The sequence below is a fragment of the Rhineura floridana genome, chromosome 12 (genome assembly GCF_030035675.1).
Source record: "Rhineura floridana isolate rRhiFlo1 chromosome 12, rRhiFlo1.hap2, whole genome shotgun sequence".
Classification (NCBI taxonomy): domain Eukaryota; kingdom Metazoa; phylum Chordata; class Lepidosauria; order Squamata; family Rhineuridae; genus Rhineura; species Rhineura floridana.
Genome location: NC_084491.1, coordinates 7,552,744 through 7,572,771, shown reverse-complemented (window position 1 = coordinate 7,572,771; position 20,028 = coordinate 7,552,744). Strand labels below are relative to the sequence as shown.

At 46.9% G+C, this 20,028-nt stretch overlaps 1 protein-coding gene across 5 annotated transcripts in view; it reads left to right on the top strand.

Moving 5' to 3' along the window:
* Positions 1-20,028, top strand: part of FAM178B (family with sequence similarity 178 member B) — a 255,029-nt gene that overhangs the window by 172,498 nt on the left and 62,503 nt on the right. For 3 of the 5 annotated variants that reach the window (XM_061593082.1, XM_061593085.1, XM_061593083.1), the window contains exon 14: positions 9,980-10,111. The exons of 1 other annotated variant lie outside the window; for it this stretch is intronic. In XM_061593082.1, coding sequence (XP_061449066.1) covers positions 9,980-10,111 — 132 coding nt within the window. Of the gene's footprint in view, positions 1-9,979; positions 10,112-20,028 lie in introns of those variants that run through there. One more of the 5 variants, XM_061593086.1, reaches the window with a different exon arrangement.

The window sequence follows — 20,028 nt, the reverse complement described above, 5'->3', positions numbered from 1 at the left end:
GGTGAATCTATCCATTTCAGTTTCTTTTGCTTTTAATGTGTTCAGAGGGCTTCATATTCATTATCCCAATAATCTTTACAGATTATTATCCTCCATATTGCGAATGCAGGATGGTGGTGAAATAGTGATGCCTCTTTTGATGTGCATCAGCCTTTACCAACCCTGGTGCCCTCCAGATGTTTGCAGCCAGTATGGAGGGTATCAGGGCTGTGGTGCACAGTGCAGATGACAGAGTCGTTTGCATTTTGGCTTTCAAGGGAATGAGTTGATTAACAGAGCTGGCTCGGGTCTGCTTAGTTCAAAATCAGAGTCGTTGTCCCCCACTCACCTTGTTAATAAAAAAAAGTTGCCAACCAGAGCCATATACTTTGTTTTCTGCTCCAGCAATTGAATGTAATTTTGAAATTGCTGACTTTGCTTATTCCAGACCCCATCACAGCAGAAACTCCTTTGGTTTCTGTGCTTTTGCGTGGAGAAAGGCGTGCAGGTGGGCGGCTTATTTTTGTATGTTTAGCTATATATATGTTTTGTGATTCATCCTGGCAACTAAGCTATTGTTTAAATATTCTCCACAGCGTCTTTTTAAGGGAGAAGAATAAGCAATCAACGTGCACAATGGGGAGCGATGGGAATGGATATGAGCAGAGAAGAGATCTGACAGATTACTTTCTCTTCTCCCCCCACCCCACCCCACCACCCCCTCCTCTCCAATGCTCTGTTGAAATGAAATTTCTGCTGATTTGTTAACATTCAAACCCACAACGGGGTTATGTGGAGTTGGAAGCACTTGGGAGGCTGAGAAGGAGTGAACAAGGAGGAATAGTTTTTACAAGGGCAAGTCTGCACAGGAGTTTGGGGGGGGCAGTGGGGGCCCAAAAATGCCGACTCAGCCCATCCAATCTGTGCACGGCATGCCGTGTCAAGGCGAGGCCACAGCAACAGGCAGCTTAGCCAACCCAGGAACCTGATCCAGAGCTGAGGTTTCCCAGCCCAGGGTCCCCGCAGTTAGTAACTGGAAAATGAGCTGGAGTTGGGCCTGGGCCCTGAAGTGCAGTAAGCAGGAGGTCCTGTTCTGTTGGCCAGGCAAGAGCAGCTTTACACCTGGCTTGGCCAATCCAATCCAAAGGCCCCTATTTGCCAGCCGATCACAAGCGCTGGTGTGTCACATTCCTGTTCCCTGAAGAAGGACTTTGTGGGTTGAGCATGCACAGTCTTGAGCAGTTTACCTCAGATCTCAGGCTTCAACCATCAGGTTCCCAGCTCAAGCCTTAGATCAACCTTCCTCAGCCTGGTGCCCTCCAGATGTTGTGGAGCTGGAGCGGATGGGAATTGTCCACAACACCTGTAAGGCACCAGAATGGGGAAGGCTGCCTTAAATCACAAGGCACCCATGCAACAGCTCACATGCTTTACCCATTTGCAAAACCATGACCTGTGCCTGGTAGCAAAGTGTACTTTGGACTGTCAGGGATCAGCATGGGATTGCCACAGTCTCTGTGAAACCTGATCAGTTTTGTGACTCTGCTTAAGCCACCTTTTACCAGTTTCTGCCTTGTCAAGTTTCTTGCTAATTATTTAAATGCACAGCATGACCTAGACATATAATATTGTTTTGCATTCCTCCTTCCTAGAGCCTTGAGAAGTTCAGGGTGGCCTTTACAAGGCCGACTTGAAGAAAGAGCAGTACTGAGTGATGGCGTAGTAAGTCAGCAGGCGTTGTGGAGGTGCAGAAACAAGCACACATTTTTATAGGCTATTAAAAAAAATTGTACTCATCAGCATGGCTAGATTATGGGCTGATAGAAGAAATACTCACAGTCAAGCCCCACTTAATATCCCAGTGTCCCTTAATCTCCAACTGTTCATATTCTTCACACTTGTTCTGAACAAGCACAAACATTTGGGTCTAATGATGACAGTAATGAAATATGTCTTCTTGTGCTGAAAAGCCTGATTAAATAAGGTCCCCCAAGGATCTGTTTTGGGACTGGCACTTTTTAACATGTTCATAAACAACCTAGACACAGTGGAAGGCAGTGAGGTGGCCAGGTTTGCTGATGACACCAAATTCTTCAGGATAGTAAAAATAAAAAGGGATTGTAAAGAGTTCCAAAAGGGTCTCTCCAAACTGCATGAATGGGCAATAAAATATCAAACTTGGTTCAGTGTAAGTAAGTTAAGCACACCTTGGCCAAAAAATAAAATAAAAATCCTAACCGCCGGTGTGCTGATAGAGTCTGAGGGGTCAGTGACTGACCATGAAAGGGATCTTGGAATAGTGGTGGACAGCTCAGTCAAAATACTGAGCCGGCATACAACAGCTATGAAAGAAGCAAATTCCATGCTAGGGATCATTGGAGAAAAGAGAAAATAAAACAGCAATATCATAATGCCTTTATATAAATCTATGGTGCGACCACACTTAGAATACTGTGCACAGTTTTTGGTTGCCACATCTCAAAAATAGCTGGAAAAGCTGAAGAAAAGGGCAACTAAGGCTGTGAGCACATTAGTCGTCTACAGCAAAGCATTTCCATCAGCCACACCTGGAGGGGGAACAGGTTGATCTGTGGATGAGTTGCAAAATCTTTTTGAAGCTGAATTTAAAAAACAATGACACTGAAGCTGCTCCCACCAGGTTTTACAGTAAAAAGGGGCAGAGTTTGACTAGCATTGTGTGCCCCCGTTTTCAGAAGAGAGAGGTGGAGATGCACTGGAACCAGCAGAGCAGGGAGTGTGTTTCTACTGTAAAAATGATCAATGGGCTGAAGCAACTCCCCTCAAGGAAAGGTTACAATATTTAGATTTTATTTATATATATATATATATATATGTTTAGAAAAAAGGCAAATAAGATGGGAGCATGATAAAAGTGTATAGAATTATGGCTGGTGTGGAGAAAATTAATAGAATTTCCCACCTCTCTCATAATACCAGTCTAGATCCCAATGGGGGCATCCAACGAAGCTGAATGATGGGAGATTCAGGACAAACAAGAGGAAGTCCTTCTTCACAGCATGTGTAGTTAAACTATGGAAGTCGCTGCCAGAAGCCAGCGATGGACATCAACTTGGCATGGCTACTGGTGCTTGCTAGGGAACAGCAACTGGTGAAGGCTGTTGTCCTCATGTACCATGGGGGGGGGTTTCCTGGAGACATCCATTTGGCCAGTATGGGAAGCAGCATGCTGGACTAGACAGGCCATTCATCTCACCCAGCAGGGCTCTCCTTAAGTTCTTAAATAGCGAAGTCTCGCCCATGGGGTCACAGAGAGTGAGTTAGTCGTACAGGCTCCTGCAGGGCAGGAGTTTTCAGTCCCTTCCCCCCCCCAAACATCAGCATCAGCAACTTCACTGTGTCTAAATAGGAGGCATTTCCCCCCCCCTAGAATCTGGGTTTGACACCCACATTGCTACCCCCTCTCTCATGCCACTTCGATGGGAGACAAAGACGCTGTCAAGGAATTGTGGCTTTGGGTCAATGTCATGTGAATCAATCCCTTTCAGCAGAAACCCACATCCTGTCCTACAGAAGGTCAGGCCTGGCTGGGAACAGAGGCTGTCTTTCTGAGTGGCCTTTTCTGCTCTCCTGGGGGCTGGGATTGGCTTTGTTCCATTCGCTTGCTGTACCATTGCCTTTTTAGGCTTGAAAACCCAGGCAGGCAGAGACTGTAGTACCTATGGCAGCTTACAGAGCTGTTGTTTGGGAGGGCTCAAGCAAGACTATTCAGGGTAGGCGGGTCTAAGAAATGGAGCTATATCTCTCTGCTAGCTGGGTCCTTATAGGGGCTGAGAAGTCCCCCCTGAGTGATGCTACAGTTTATATGTATGCAAAATAAGAAAAGAGAAGTCATCCATCCAGAGAGCACTCCTGCAAAAGTGAAGACCGTTTCCCATGCAGTTATTCTCTCCTTGCAAGACTCCACTGTAAAAAGAAATGTTGATGGGTGAATTGGCCTCTCTTGTAAGCCTGCCCTTGTGCTCCTGGATAGTTGACTGGTTTTGTTTGAATGATACAGGGACACACACACACCCAGTTTCCATAGGGCTGCCCTTTTCAGGATAAGGGGTGGACTTCTCTTGCTGCCAGTGAATTGGGGGAGCTGAAACTATGGAAGTGCTGTCTGGTGAAGAGTAAGTGAGCTGATCCTTCAACTTCTGCCAAGGGAAGGCAACCCGGTGGAACCAGGCCTAGGCTCCAGCTGGTGCTCTTCCCTGCAGTGTAGCTTCTCCAAGAGACGGGCCTGAGCCAGGGAAGAGGAGGTTGCCTTCCTGGTTCATCACTGGAACAGTCTCAGGCTGTCTTCGTCTATCAACAAGCCCTCAAGCCACAGTGCTTGCTCACATGTGACATCTGTGCAGGGCATGGGGGTGGAATCCTTTGGGTTCTGGTTCTGTGATATTGGGGCTCACATCATGTGAGCAGCAATGAGCAGTTAAGATGGGAGCCAACAATCCCTTCTTTTTGCTAAAGATAATGAGGTAATTGGGAAATATCTCAAACACTGGAGGGGAAACACACAAGGCATTTCTGGACCAACGAGGTCTATCTGAAGTGCCCCCACTGCTTTCCAAGTAGACCCAATAGACATTGCTATTCAGGGTCGAACTCTGCGTAGGGGTGGGGGGTGGGGAAGAAACTGGATCTGCACGTTTGAAGTAGAAAACTCCCCTCCCTAGAGCAGTTTTTTTTTAAAAAAAACCTTTTTAATTAACAAGGCAACAAATGACTAGATCAATGTAGAGATTTGTTCAGCACTGTCAAAAAAATATTAAAAGGTGTCAGTAGTCCTGAAGCATGATGGGAGTGACAAGATTGCCGGCAGTACTAGCATTCAATTGGCTGGTGTTGCATGTCTGTGTCATTTCAGGGTAGAAACCTGGAGGAAGCCAGGCTGAAGAACTTGCCATGAGCTGTTTCTATATTATGTCTGTGTTCACCCTTCTTCTCTTCTCTCACTTGTGTTATTTGATTTCCTTCTCCCTCCGGCCTTTGCCAGCATTATATCCTAGTTTGTTTTGCGTAGCTGCTGCAGAAATTTCTTTGGGCTCATCAGCTCACCAAACACCTCCTGGTCTCAAGAGCTGCAATCCACAAACTAGCCAGGTCAGAGTCCTTGGATGTGAAAAGGCTTACAGTTTGATCCTTTCATCCCCCGGCGGTGTCACCATCCCTCATGTGGCTGAGCTCAAAGATCTGTTGCAGCTGCTGCTATCAGCACTGCTGCACCAGCACATACCCCACTTCCCTGCCATGCTGGCAGATGAGTGCCACACAAAGGGACAGGATGCAACTGGCTCACTGGGGTCTTCCAGGCTGTTGCTGCTTTCAGGTGGGATTCTATCACATGCCAGCAGATTCAGGTTGAGCAATTATAGATCATGGAAGATAAGACTATCAGTGGCTACTAGCCATGATGGCTATGCCCTGACTCCATAGGCAGTATTCCAGTTGCTGGAAACTACAGGAGGGGAGAATGCTGTGGCACTCGGGTCCTGCTTGCGGGCTTCCCATAAGAGGCATCTCATTGGCCACTGTGAGGATGCTGGACTAGATGGGCCACTTGCCTGATCCAGCAAGGCTCTCCTTATGTTCTTATAGTTGATTGGGAGGAAAGTGACATGAAAATGGCCTGGAGAGTGTGGGATAACAACACTTGATTCGATGCAATGTCATCTAACCACCCAGCAAACAAATTGGGATGAATGCTCAGTAAATAGGTTGCCTGGAAGCATCTGCTGACATGGTTACGCTTTTGTAGCGCCGTGGCTGGGTGTGAATTATGAGTCAGGAAGTGTCCAGTTCAGATCTCAGCCACATACTCTCTGGCATGCAGGTACTCTCTTGGCCTCACCTTCTACATCTGCAGTGTGGGGATAATCATATTGGTTTATCTTAATAGGGGTGTTGTGAGAGTTACTGAAGTGAAGCATGTGAAGTGCTTCAAACAGTTAAATGCATTCTGTGTATTAATGCTCTGTGTATTATTACATGGCATTCTTTGGCCCGCTGATGATTCAAGAACTCAATGTCCATCAGTGTAAACCCACCTCTCCTTTTATTACTCCACCCCCAACTAGCAATTTGGCTCTGCTGCTGTGCTCTCTTTGTGCTGCATGGGATACTTCGATGGCAACCCACAAATTGCACGGTGCCCACGGTGCAGATTGTGCTGCCATTGAAGTATCCAGTGCAGCAGAGACACACCACAGCAGCAGTAAAACCAGTGCACATGTGTGTGCCTGTACAGACTGCAGTCTGAAGCTTCTGCTCCAATATTTTGGCCTCCTGGAATTTTCTATCCAGAGCTGATAACCTTTGGGTCTTCAGCGGGATGTGTGCCAGCAGAATGAGTTGGTCTCATTGTCACAGGAGCTCAACAGGCAGCCCTGAGTCACCAGCAGCTCCTAACAGCCAACCAGTTGGGGGACAGAGCGGGAAGCAAGTGGAGGCATGACAGGCCTGCAAACCACTACTTGAGCAGGCTGCTTGGCTCACAGACAGCCAGGGCTGGACCAAGATGTTTTGCTGCCTGAGGCAAAGGACAAAATGGTGCCCTCCCCCATTCCATGTTCAAAAGCCAATGGGGCTCAGAGCTGAATCTTACTTTGACACTGGTGATGGGGCAACGTCCTAGACTGCGCACGAGGGCATCAGGCTACCTTAGGGGGGTGCAGAGCAGGCTGCAGGGCACATACAGCTCTTCCAACACCTCACCACTCCCCAGCACTTTCCGCCTGAGGTGGCTGCCTCATTTTGCCTAATGGTAGGGCCAGCCCTACACACAGCTGCATTGCTACAAGGCCCCAGGCTCTGCAAAAGCCCTGGGAGGAACCTGGCACACCTCCCCAGTATATTTTTAACTTGCTGAATAAGGCACCAGTGTCTTGCTTCCATCCTTTACCCTTCTATGCCCAGCCTGAAAGTGCCAAATTCTGCCTGGTTTAGAGGTGAACTGAGGAATCCGGAAACAGGTGTGCTCAAAACAGAAACCCTCCACACCCACTACACAGCCTAGAACTCCCTTCTAGAACACCTATGATGTATGGTACCTCTCTCTCTACCTCTTTACCTCCCTCCCTCCCTCCCTCTCTCTCCCTTTGTCCATAGTCTTCTTGCTGTTCCCCAACCAGACACGGTCCATGCATTCATCCTTTGCCATCCTCTCTGGTTTTCATCCTTGTGTTTGAGGTAGGGATGAGAGGATCTGTCAATTCTGGTTTTCTCCATTCCTCATTTTTCCAGTCTTAAATTCAGTTCTCCACATTTCTGCAGCAATTTGCATTTTAAAAAATTATTATTATTTATTACATTTCTATACCGCCCCATAGCCGAAGCTCTCTGGATGGTTTACAATAATTAAAAACATTAAAAACAAATACACAAATTTAAAAACACATTTTTTAAACAACAATTTAAAAACACATGCTAAAATGCCTGGGAGAAGAGGAAAGAGTTGACCTGGCGCCGAAAAGATAACAGTGTTGGCGCCAGGTGCACCTCATCAGAAAGATCATTCCATAATTTGGGGGCCACGGCTGAGAAGGCCCTCTCCCTTGTTGCCAGACTCCCAGCTTCCCTCGGAGTAGGCACCCGGAGGAGGGCCTTTGATGTTGAGTGTAGTGTACGGATGGGTTCGTGTCAGGAGAGGCATTCCATCAGGTATTGTGGTCCCAAGACGTGTAAGGCTTTATAGGTTAAAACCAGCACCTTGAATTGAGCTCGGAAACATACAGGCAGCCAATGCAAGCAGGCCAGAATCGGTTTATATGTTCGAACCGTCTGGTCCCTGTTACCAATTTGGCCACTGCATTTTGCACAAGCTGCAGTTTCCGAACTGTCTTCAAAGGCAGCCCCACGTAGAACGCATTGCAGTAATCTAACTTGGAGGCTACCAGAGCATGGACAACTGAAGCCAGGTTATCCCTGTCCAGATAGGGGCATAGCTGGGCCACCAACCGGAGTTGGTAGAAGGCACTCCATGCCACCAAGACTACCTGAGCCTGAAGTGACAGAGATGGTTCTAGGAGAACCCCCAAGCTACGAACCTGCTCCTTCAGGGGGAGTGCAACCTCCCTCATGAAAATTCTCCAGCATTCTAGTGCGAATTTCTCCTAATAAACACATTTTTAAGGGTTTGACTAATGTACACATTTTTGCAAGCAATTTCTCATCTTATAATGCATTTTTGTATGTTGTTTTCACATACTCATTTTTATGCACACTTTCCCTTAACATACGCAGTTTTGGTTGGCAAACTGAATTGCAAAATTCTATTGAGTGTGAATTTCGAAGGATGGCAGTGTTTTGGTTTTCATGTTATTTCGGAAAGTCCAAATTTGATTCGGCTTGAAATGCAAACTGAATCAAATTTCTCGCCCATCCCTAGTTTGAGGCACCACAAAACACCTCAAAGGAGGGTCAGCAAAGGAAAGGCAGCAAGGGTGACTCCAAGCAAATGCAGTTAGCCTGACTTGTGCTTTGTCTGAGATGAGAAAAAGGAGAAGAAAGACTTAGGGATGACCAAAGGCATGTCCACAATCCAACATTTAGTCCTAGATCTCACAAACGGTGAGTGGCAAGGGGTACTTATATCCGGGCTGTACGACTTCAGGTGCCAGTTGAGATTCACATAGAAGATGTGTGAAAGGTTGGCCTATATGTCCTCTTTGACATGTAGTTATCTGCTTGCAGGTTGGTTTGTTCATTTGTTTTTAGGAATGGAGGGACATTAATTCACGTGAGCCCACACTCAGTGGGCTTTCCATCTTTGGGGGCCTCTCAGCAGTGCTATCTGCTGCAGCACATGGAACTGAGGGGGACAGAGAGTCTGGTCCCGTGTCTATTATTAGGCCACAGCAAAGCACACAGCTGCTGTTGCCACTAGGTGTTGCTGAGACAAAGCAGCCATTCCCCCTGTCTCTGTGCTGTCATTCTAGTATCCTGCTGAAAGGCAGCAAGGTGGCAAGATGCAGGCTGAGCTGGCAGCAGAGATGGAAAGACCTGTCAGCTTCAGTTCTCTCAGTTTCTCATTTTGACAGTCTTAAATTCAGTTCTCCCAATTTCTGGAGCAATTTGCATTTATTTTTATTTTTTTAAGAATCCTCATGAACATTCTCCAGCATTTTAGTGTGAATTTCTCCTAATAAATAATTTTTCGTAGGCAGTTTTAACTAATGTACACATTTTTCCAAGCTATTTCTCATCCTGTAATGCATTTTTGCATGTCATTTTCACCTCACTTATTCATTTTTTATGCACACTTTCCCCCAATATATGCCTTCTTGTAAACATTGTTTGGCTAGAGAACTACACTGCAAAATTCAGATAAGTGTGAATTTCGAAGGATGGCTGGGTTTCAGTTCTCATATTGTTCAGAAAGTGCGGATTTGATAGATTCAACTTGAAATGTGAACTGAAAAGAAATTCTCGCCCATCCCTAGCTGGGAGTAGGGATGGGGAAGACGTTTGTTTCTGTTTGCATTTTAACGCAAACCTACCTAGTTCGCACTTTCTTGAAACAATATGCGGACTGAAACAAAGCTATACTTTGACATTCGCACTTATAAATATTTGTACATGCATAGTGTAAAAAAAAGACATAGGGAAAGTGTTCATAAAAATTCATATATTGGTGAAAATAACATAAAAATGCATTATATTATGGGAAGGTCCTTGCAAGAAATATGTATATCAGGCAAAACTGCACTCAAAAATGTGTGCATTAGAAACTCACTAAAATGCTGATGAATTTTCATGAGGACTTTTTTTTAATGCAAACTGATGCAGAAGTGTAGAGAACTGAACCTAAGACTGAAGAAATGAAAAAGTGAGAGAAACCAAACTTGACAGATTTGTCCATCACTAGCTTTTTTGGGGGGGGGGATCTGATCACTTCAGATCACTGATGTCCATGAACCTCTTGATCCTGTGGTCCTTCTGGCAACCGTGAACTGCAAGTTCCTCTCTTCTCCTGCAGTTGCAACAGCTTGTCCATCTCCTCCCCCTCATGAAGCCTGCCTTTTTGAAGCAGGGCCTACAGCAGGAACAGAGGCTTCGGGAGCAGCCTGGGAGAGACCAGCAGGAGGCACTAGCTGAACTTGACCTGGAGGTGAGAATGCTTTGGAGGTGTTTATGGAGGGCTTTGTCAGTGCAGTAGTTAAAGAAGGGTTTTGGACAGGTGGGTGGGGGTGGGTCGGTGAGTTGGCATGGGGGGGTGCAAAGTGGAGCCAGAGGATCAACAAGCAGAAAAGACCTCTGGGACTCTCCACAGTGCCAAACAGAGCCTGCAGGACAGTCTGGTTCCCAATAGCTTCTGAGAAACTCAGTGTTTTTTAATTCCCTCTTATGTGATTCCCATCTCCATACCTGGCTTCCTAAGTTCTGTGATTTTAATACAGGTGTGGGGAAACTTGGCCCTCCAGATGTTGCTGAACTACAACTTCCATCATCCCTGGCTGTTGCCCATGGGGGGAAAGCTGTAGCTCAATGACAGAGCTGCATGCAAAGCAGGTGAAGGTCCCGAGTTCAATCCCCAATGGCATCTCCAAGGGCTGGAAGAGTCTCCTGCCTGAAACCCTGGAGAGCTGCTGCCAGTCAGTGTGGACAATACTGAGCCCAATGGACCATTGGTTTGACTCTGTTTAAGGCAGCTTTCCTATGTGATCTCTGTGCATAAGCCAGGCTGGCAAATCTGACAGTGCTTTTAGTATGGGAGGTGGCTGCAATTTTTGAATTAAACTTGCATTTTTCTTGATTTCATCAAACCTGAAAGTTAAGGCAAGATCCAGTGAATCATCTGACTGAAAAAAACTTCCATAAATAAGATACCCACCAGGTGCCTTTTCAGCCTTGTGGTGATGAGATGAATAATGGTTGAAAGGGAGGAGACTGCCAGTGAGGAGCAGAACCCTTTCCCCTCGTTGGAGCAGGGTGCTGAGTCCGAAGGTACTGTAGAGTGTATATCCAACTCTCCCTCTAACAAAGTGGGATGGGGCTGCTTAGCAAACTGTCTTGACCCACTCTAGGAATAGATCTCACATCCTTTTCTTGTCAGACGACTGCATTGCTGAATTATTCTTACATTTAGAAGATTTTATCTCACCTACCTCCTCTCAGTTTAGAAGCAGAGAGTGTCAGAATAAATGGACAATTCTCCCTATGGAGGGATATAGAAAGTAGAGTCCCTCCAAAGACCAGTATTGGGACCTGGGCTTCTTCATTTGTTCATAAACAATCGAGAGTTAGACATCAGCAATGGGGCGGCCAAGTTTGCTTGTGATACTAATTTGTTCAGGTGGTTAAAACAAAAATGGGTTTTGAAGAGCTCCAAAAAGACTTCTCCAAACTAAGTGAATGGGTGGTAGAAAAGCAAATGCAACTCAGTGTGAAGTTACGCCTGGGGTCTGGACCGGTGGTGACTGAGCAGGAACGAGACCTCGGGGTTGTAGTGGACAGCTCAGAGAAGATGTTGACTCAGTGCGGCAGCTGTGAAAAAGGCAAATTCTATGCTAGGGATCATTAGGAAAGGAACTGAAAATAAAACTGCTGGTATCATAATGCCATTGTACAAATATATGTTTCGTCTGCATTTGGAATACTGTGTACAGTTCTGGTTGCCTCACTTCAAAAAGAATATTTTGGAGTCAGAAAATTTTCAGAAAAAGGCAGCTCTTTCATTCCTTCATTGAGCACAACAAAACTGACACACACCCCTCAAGCATTTATGGTATAAAAAGTTACAGGAATGCAGCAGGAAGTTATAGAACATGCACTGGTTGGAAATGAAGCAGTATGTCTGCCCCGTAACTTTTGCAGACACAAACAGTATTGAAAACGGGATCACATATAAACCATAATGAGCACAAATCATTAGGAATGCACAATAAAAAGGATGTCTGGAAGGGGCCCTAGTCAATCAGAGAACACATCAGTAGTGTCACATGCTCACACTGAAGCATTGCATTCACTCTGAATAGACTTCTGGTGCCATATACCCAATTACATTTTATTAGGCAGAGATGTCATGAAAGCAAATCAGTATAAGAACCGTACTTCCTGCTCTCACTCTGACGGGTGAACATTTTGATGACATTTCACTGACCTCCCTGAAAAATTCACTGAAATGGCGGCATGTCTGAATAAGCTCTGTGTGGTGCAGCTTTGTGCATGTGTGTGTGTGTGTTCGTGTGCGTGTGCATGTAAGCCCTCCCCTTGCCCAATTTTGGCTCTGCCCTATAAACTAAAGCCTCCAATTCTTTCTGCCTAACCCCATTAGCTGGTGGTGGTACATCATTCTGCTGTCAGATGTTTCACCAAGCTTGCTGAGACACGCCAGAGCATTCTAGGGGGAAGATCTATCCAGCTGTGAGAAGTTTGTTGTTATGGGGTTTATTTTTACAGGCCTACAAAGGACCTCTTTATTTCTTGCCAGCATCAGAAGTTTGAAGTGAGGTCCACGTGGCCTTGGAGCCAGGGGTCTCTGGCAGAAGGCATCAAAGGGAAAGAGGAGGGGATTCGAGTAGGAAGAAGCGGTTCTTTATTGCCTGCCACAGGAGCTTGTTTGCAGAGGGAAGCAGGGAACAAACAGAAAAAGTCTTTAATGTATGGCTTTTAATTGCAGGTTGAGGGGAAAGGAGGGCAATGTGTTTTGCTGCAAAAGCAAAAGTGGAGAGATGAGCAGACAAGGGGAGTAATGGGGCATAAGAGCAGCCAGGGCTTGGGATTACACTGCCACACTGATAGTTGCACATTTTAGCGCATTCACATACTAAACTTTTAGTTGAATTTATGCATAACCTCATTAACGACTAAATGGTTCTAAATCCAATCCCATACAGACTTGAACATTAAGTGTTCACTGAGTTCACGAATAAGTTATTTATCTTCATTTTCCCTCATTTTATTTATTTAGAAATGTTTTATCCTCTGCAATAAGATGATTTAAAACCATATCATCAACGATATTCAACAATAATAGCATAAAAGAAGGGCAGAAAACCATTCAAAACAGCAGCCAGTACAGCAGTAACAGTATCAAAAATACCCACCCTGTGTATCAATACCCTTCAAATGGCTGCGTCAGTAAAAAAGGTCTTCAGCTGGTGATGAAAACTCATGAGTCAGCACCAGTTGCATCGCAGAAGGGAGGACTTTGCACAACAGAGGCACCACCGTAGAGAAGGCCCTTCCCCATGTTGCTGCAGAACAGATCCCAGTTGGCTGCAGCACAACCAAAGGGCCTCCCCTGATGATCTCAACACATGAGCAAGTTGGTATGGGAGGAGATGCTCCTTCAGATATTTAGGTCCCAAGTTGTATAGGGCTTTGTACATTATTACTAGCACTAAGAATGTGGCTAACTAACATTGGCGGCAATAGCAGAGATGGCATTGCTGACCTGACTTCCCAGTCGTGTGCATTGCTGCCAGTTACCAAGGGGGAGGGGCAAGGCAGCAGGGAGCCAATCCAATGTTCCCACTGCTGCGCCTGCACGGAGTGTCATAGGCCCCATTGAGAAGCAGAATGGCCCAAAGGAGGATGGGGACTAGGCTCCAGGGGAGGGTCCCAGTAGTCTGCAGAGGGAGGGGGCTGAGGCTGGGGAGGAATTCAGTAGCCTGGCTAATGACAGCCTCGTCCCTGAGGCACCTGTTGCTGCTGCAGAGCGGCTTCAGCCACCTCTCCTGACCCTGCCTCTCCTGAGCTGCTTTCCGAGCCAACTACAAGGCGGGAGGAGTTGGAGGCACGTACTGGGGAGAGAACTTGGCAGAGCTGTCTCCACCCCGTCGCCAAGGACGGACCAGTGGATGCCAGGCGTAAACAGCCTCAGCCATCTCCCCGGCCCCTGCTAAGGAGTGCCTGTTTGCTTGCCCAGTGCCAATCTGGAAGACAGGTCCTGTGCAAATAGTGAGCCCTCCCAAAGCATGCTTAAGTGGTCTCAGGGGGCATGTCAAGTTTATTTATTTATTTATTTATTATTTGATTTATATCCCGCCCTTCCTTCCAGTGGGAGCCCAAGTTGCTGTGACAATGTCTTAGCTTGAGTTGCCATGCCTAGCAATGCTGTGTAGGATTGCAGAGATCTGTGTTCTGTAGTCTGTTCTATGAAACACTCTAAGCTTAAATTTTGCATTAAACGTAATGGAGAAAAGCACCCCAGTGAGTCCGAGTCTGAAGCGAACGGGGTTAGCCAGGACACCGAGCTCCCCACAGCCTTGCCCCTCCCTTTCTTCCTCTTGGCAACCAGCAGAGACGTGCAGTGTTGAGAAGCCAGGTCAGCAACATAGCGCTGCCTCGCCAGACGCTACTGATTGGCAGCTAGTGAAGCTCTTTTAGGAGAGTGTTAGAAGATCCCAGTAGGCTAATCTGCATGACACGCTAGGTACTGAATTTTGCACTAGCTGCAACTTCCAGGCTGTCTTCAAGGGCAGCTCCACAGTATAGTAGTCCAAGTAATCTCTTGCTTTTCTCTCTAGCTGTATTGAAGGCTGGAAACCTATAATATCCACCCCTTCATCCTCCCTACTCCCATTCACCAAAGCAGAGGTCAAAAGAAATAAAAAGAACCTTCTAGCCATGAATTTTTTATCTCACTGACAGCATTCATTGATCTCTAGTGTAAAACAGTCTTTAATTTGTTTCTGCTGTACCTCCAGTCACTTGTATAGTGAAATAAATAATTGCAACATAACGGATAAAGTGTGACACCCCTCCCTCTCTTAACAAACTGGAAATAGCTTTCACAAATGTTGAAAGCCTCTCTTGAAAATCTCTCTGCCCCACCCCAGCCCACCTCCTTCTGTAGGCCTCAGTTCCTATCTTTTCAAATGAGAGTAATTTTTGCTTGCTTGAGAGGTTTTTAGCTGTGCAAAGATCCCTGAACCCAGAGAGTGCCGTCAACAGGCAAATCATTCCTCATGTGTAAATTATTCCATAACCTCACATTGAAAAGTCAGCAGTTCTCATGGCCAAGTATGCAGCAGGCAAACAAGGCACTGGCAAGTAAGTGGGTTTCAGTGGGAGACGACTGGCAGATGAAACGCTGGGCAAAAGATTATTGCCACTGGTGCTGGTGCCTCTTGAGACTGGTGGGGTGGAAGGCAGGGAGGCCAACAGCAGGTGGAGTCAGATCCTATGACAGGCAGAGGCCACTAAGTCTAGTTTTGATCCCATCATCCCTTCTGCTGAGTTCTACAAGAGCAAAGCTGAGACTAAAATTTCAGCTTAGGTAGTCACAGCTGATGTGGACAAGGTGCTGGTGGCTACATATCCGACCACATGCTCTCTTGACCCCTGTCCCATCTGGCTTATTAAATCTAGCAAAGGGGGTTGACCTGGCTGTGTACAGAGTGTGGGTAATGCTTCTTTGCATGAGGGGGTGGTTCCTGTGGCCCTGAAAGAGGCATTGGTGAGGCCACACCTAATGAGCTCTTGACCCCTTGGATTGGAATAACTATTGACCAGTCACAAATACCCCTTCTTGGGAAAAGTGGTGGAGAAGCAAGCATTCTTGGATGACGTGGATTATTTAGATCCATTCCAATCTGAGTTCTGGACTGACCATGGGACTGAGGCATCCTTGGTTGCCCTGATGGATGACCTTTACTGAGAGTGGGACAGGGGAAGTGCAAACTTGCTTCTGCTTCTCAATCTCTCTGCAGCTTTTGATACCACTGATCATGGTATCCTCCTGGACTGGCTCCATGGTATGGTAATTGGGGGTACCATGTTATCGTGGTTCCCATTCTACCTACAGGACTGAGTCCAGAGTGTAGAATTGGATGGTTGTTTTTCGTCCCCCTGGCAGTTGTGCTGTGGGATGCCACAGGGTACCATCATATCCCCAATGCTATTTAATATATATATGCAGCGCTGGCGTCAGGTGTGACTGGGCCCTTGGGCATCAGCCTGCCTCTGGCCCCCGCTCCCAGTCCCCCCTTACAGACCGTGTGGAACCACTCCACCTACCTCTTCTCTCTTTCTGTGAATGCCCTGCACACATGATGCGCAGGTTGCTGCCATCAACCAAGATGGCGGCGAAGGCTTCTCTAAGGGACTGATACCCCCACCGCACATGCCTGCCATTCAATCAGGATGGCAGTAGGGGCATGAGTCCCTTAGAGAAGCCTCTGCTGCCATCTTGGTTGATGGCAGCTGGGCACACAGTGTGCAGAGCATCACAGAAAGAGAGGAGAGGTAGGTGGAGTGGGCAGGCGCTGTGGGTCCACAGGGTTTTTAGAGGGGGCTGGGAGATCCCTGTCTGTGATCTGTGGCAGAGTCAGGAGCCGACCCTGCCAAGGATTGCAGAAGGGGAGCGCAACCCCCACACCCTGAGGGGCCGTTGAGGGGCCCCTTGGGGCTGCAGGGGCCCTCGACCAGGCCCTGACCTGGCTGCCCTTTGGTGCTGGCCCTGTCTGTATGAAACCACTGGGAGTGGTCATGAGGAGTTTTGGGGCAAGATGTCACTGGTATGCTGATGACACTCAACATCCAAATATGGAGAGGCTTTGCGGGCCCTATACCAGTGCCAGGATGCAGTAGTGGGATGGGTGAAGGAAAATAATCTGAGCTTGAATCCTGGGAAGATGGAGGCACTGTGGGTGAGTGGTTCCCATGTCTAAGAAATTGGCCAATTGCTTGCCCTGGATGGTGTTGCACTCCCCCTGAAGGAGCAGGTTCGGAGTCTGGGGATGCTTCTGGATCCAGCTGTGTCACTGGAAAGCCCAGGAAGTCTCAGTGGCTAGAAGTGCCTTTTATCAGCTGCACTTGATAAGACAACTACGGCCATTCCTGGACCAGGAAAACTTGGCCACAGTAGTTCAGTATTGATCTCCCAGCCGCCTCCCCCAGGGGCAAAGGCAGACCTAGGGCTGGCCTTGCTATCCTTTTCGCAACTTCCCTGGCCGTTTCACTATCCAAGCTTCCCTCTTGTGGCAATATGGTTATGGCCGCCTTGCTAGAATCCAGTGCCCTATCCCTCCTTTTGATTAATGTTTATATCCCCCCCTTTTCGGCCAGGAGGGATGTCTCTTCGGCCTGGGAGACCTTGGAGAGCTATATTCTTGATATTGAGTCCCGCCATCCCCACATACCTCTTATCATTATGGGCGATTTCAATGCTAGGATAGGCCCCAACAACTGCAGCCTTTTTTCTTCCAATCTTTGGGAAGCCATAGATCTTACTAACATAATGTCCCCCCATGATTGGTCATCTAAAGACCAAAAGGTGAATTATGGTCGCACTCGCCTGCTGCTCTTGGCGGGCTGTTTTAACTTGACGATTTTGAATGGATACCACAGGTTTGACAGCCGTGCTGAATTCACCTTCATCTCGGGGCGGGGCAGTAGTGTGGTCGATTACGTTTTGGTTTCTTCCTTTTTACTCAACTTTATTGCCTATTTTGCAGTGGGTAATAGATTGGACAGCGACCATCTCCCATTAATGTTGTCACTCTCTCCTCTGGAGTCTGTCCATCTAAAACCCAACATCATCTATACCCATAATTCCTTCTCCCCTAGACATAGGAGGATTAAATGGTCTTTGGACATTTCAGCTAGGATAGCTGCCTTCTTAGAATCCCCTTCGGCCCTTGCTCATAAAGAACGTATTATGAATGCTACTGATTCCCAATCCAAATTAGCTGCCTATTCCAACTTGGCCCTTGCCCTGGACCCCTTCCTAAAATTTAACTCTCGCCATTCAAAGCCTCGCGGCTCCTTCCGCCCCAACCGCTGGTTTGACAATGAGTGCATCGCTGCCAAGAAAAATTTGAGGAGGATCTATCTCACCTACAGAAGCAATAATTCCAACTATCTGCCGACAGAATATTACGCTGCCAAGCGCTTTTACAAATCCTTTTGGTCTCTAAAAAGAGACAAGCTACTCTCGCCGTGTGGAAGGCGCTAATTAACGCCTCTAAACTCAATGATTCTAAGCTCTTCTGGGCTCTGGTCACGGACGCCCTGTCCTCTTCAAATCCGGTTGCTTGCCATATTCCTTCCCACGTTTGGGAAAAACACTTTTCCGATTTGTTTAAGGAGCCCACATCCTTTTCTTCCAATAGGTTAGACAGCTTTGACTTCCCGGACCTTCCTCTTTGGCCCCCTGTCTCGCAGAATGAGATTATTTCTCTTATTAAAGGCCTGAAGGCTGGTAAAGCCCCCAGCCCTGATGCCATCCCTCCTGACCTTTTGAAGTCACAATCAGCATGGTGGGGCCCCCTCCTCTCCAACCTTTTTACGTGGATAAACAATTCTGGTTTTATCCCCGCTTCCTGGCTCGATGCTATTGTGATTCCCATCCATAAAAAGGGACCTCAGGATAACCCTCAGAATTTTAGACCTATTAGTCTGCTCTCTACCGTTGGGAAACTATATGCTAGGTACCTTAACGGTAGACTTACCACCTGGATTGAGGAGGAGAATATCTTAGGCCCCGAACAGGCTGGTTTTAGAAAGTCCAGATCCACTCTCGACCATTGTGCCCTGTTAAACCACCTTGCGGAAAAGTATACCGGCCCCCTAGGGAATGGTCTTTATGTGGCCTTTATCGATCTTAAATCGGCCTTTGACTCAATTCCTAGAGACAGGCTCTGGGCAAAGCTTCTGCAAACCACCATTGACAAAAGACTCCTTTTCCTTATTTTTCAACTTTATCAACCTTCCACTCTACGGGTTTGGTGTGGAACAGATGGCTCCCTTACCAACCCTATTTATTTATTTATTTCGTTTCATTTGTAGGCCGCCCATAGCTAGTAGCTCTCTGGGCGGTGTACAAAACTGGATTAAAATACAATAATATAATAAAATCAATAACACATAGCAGCAAGTTAACTAACAAAATTAAACGTAAAAACATTAAAATGCCTGGGAGTATAGCCAGGTCTTAACCTGGCGCCTAAAAGAAAGTACCGTAGGTGCCAGGCGTATCTCCTCAGGTAAGCTGTTCCAGAGTTCGGGGGCCACCACAGAAAAGGCCCTAGATCTAACAGCAGTCCTCCGGGCTTCCTGATGAGTTGGTACCCAGAGGAGGGCCTTAGATACTGAACGAAGTGAATGGGTAGGTTCATAGCGGGAGAGGCGTTCCACAAGGTATTGCGGTCCCACACCATATAAGGCTTTATAGGTCAAAATCAGCACCTTGAATCTAGCTCGGAAACAGATGGGTAGCCAATGCAAGCGGGCCAGGACAGGTGTTATATGCGCAGACCGATAGGTCCTCGTCAACAACCTGGCTGCCGCATTTTGCACTAGCTGGAGTTTCCGAACAGTCTTCAAGGGCAGCCCTACGTAGAGCGCATTACAGTAGTCCAATCTAGAAGTTACCAGAGCGTGAACAACTGAGACGAGATCGTCACTGTCCAGATAGGGGCGTAGTTGGGCTACTAGGCGAAGATGGTAAAAAGTTACCAGAGGGGTGAGGCACGGCTGCATATTGGCCCCTACCCTCTTTAATCTTTATCTAAATGACCTTAGTTCATTCTGTCACTCTGCCATTTTTCATCCTCCCAAAATAGCAGACCATGCCTGTCCTCTGCTACTTTACACCGATGACACGGCTCTTCTGTCCCTATCTAGAATAGGCCTTAGATGGCTCTTTCGCGCTTACATGGCCTATTGTGATGAAAATTTCTTGACCATTAATTTTTCAAAAACTAAAATCTTGGTTTTTTCTTCTCGGCCTTCTATTTCAGATTGGTGAATTAATGGTCAGAGGATTTCCCAAGTCAGGGAGTATAAGTATTTGGGGATAATGTTCCATTCTTCACTCTCCCTACGCTCCTCTGTACCCACGGCCAAGTTCTTGGCTAAAGCGCTACTCCACTATTTCTTTTCTAAAGGTGGGCAATTCATACCTGCTGCCACCAGAGTCTTCTCCGCTAAAATTGCCCCCCAGTTCCTCTATGGAAGCCCAATTTGGATCGCGAATTTCTGCCCCAAAATTGAGGCTGTTCTTTCCAATTTCCTCCGCTCCATTTTTGGAGTGCCCCGTTGTGTCCCTAATGCAGTCTTAAGACTCGAGGCTGGGCT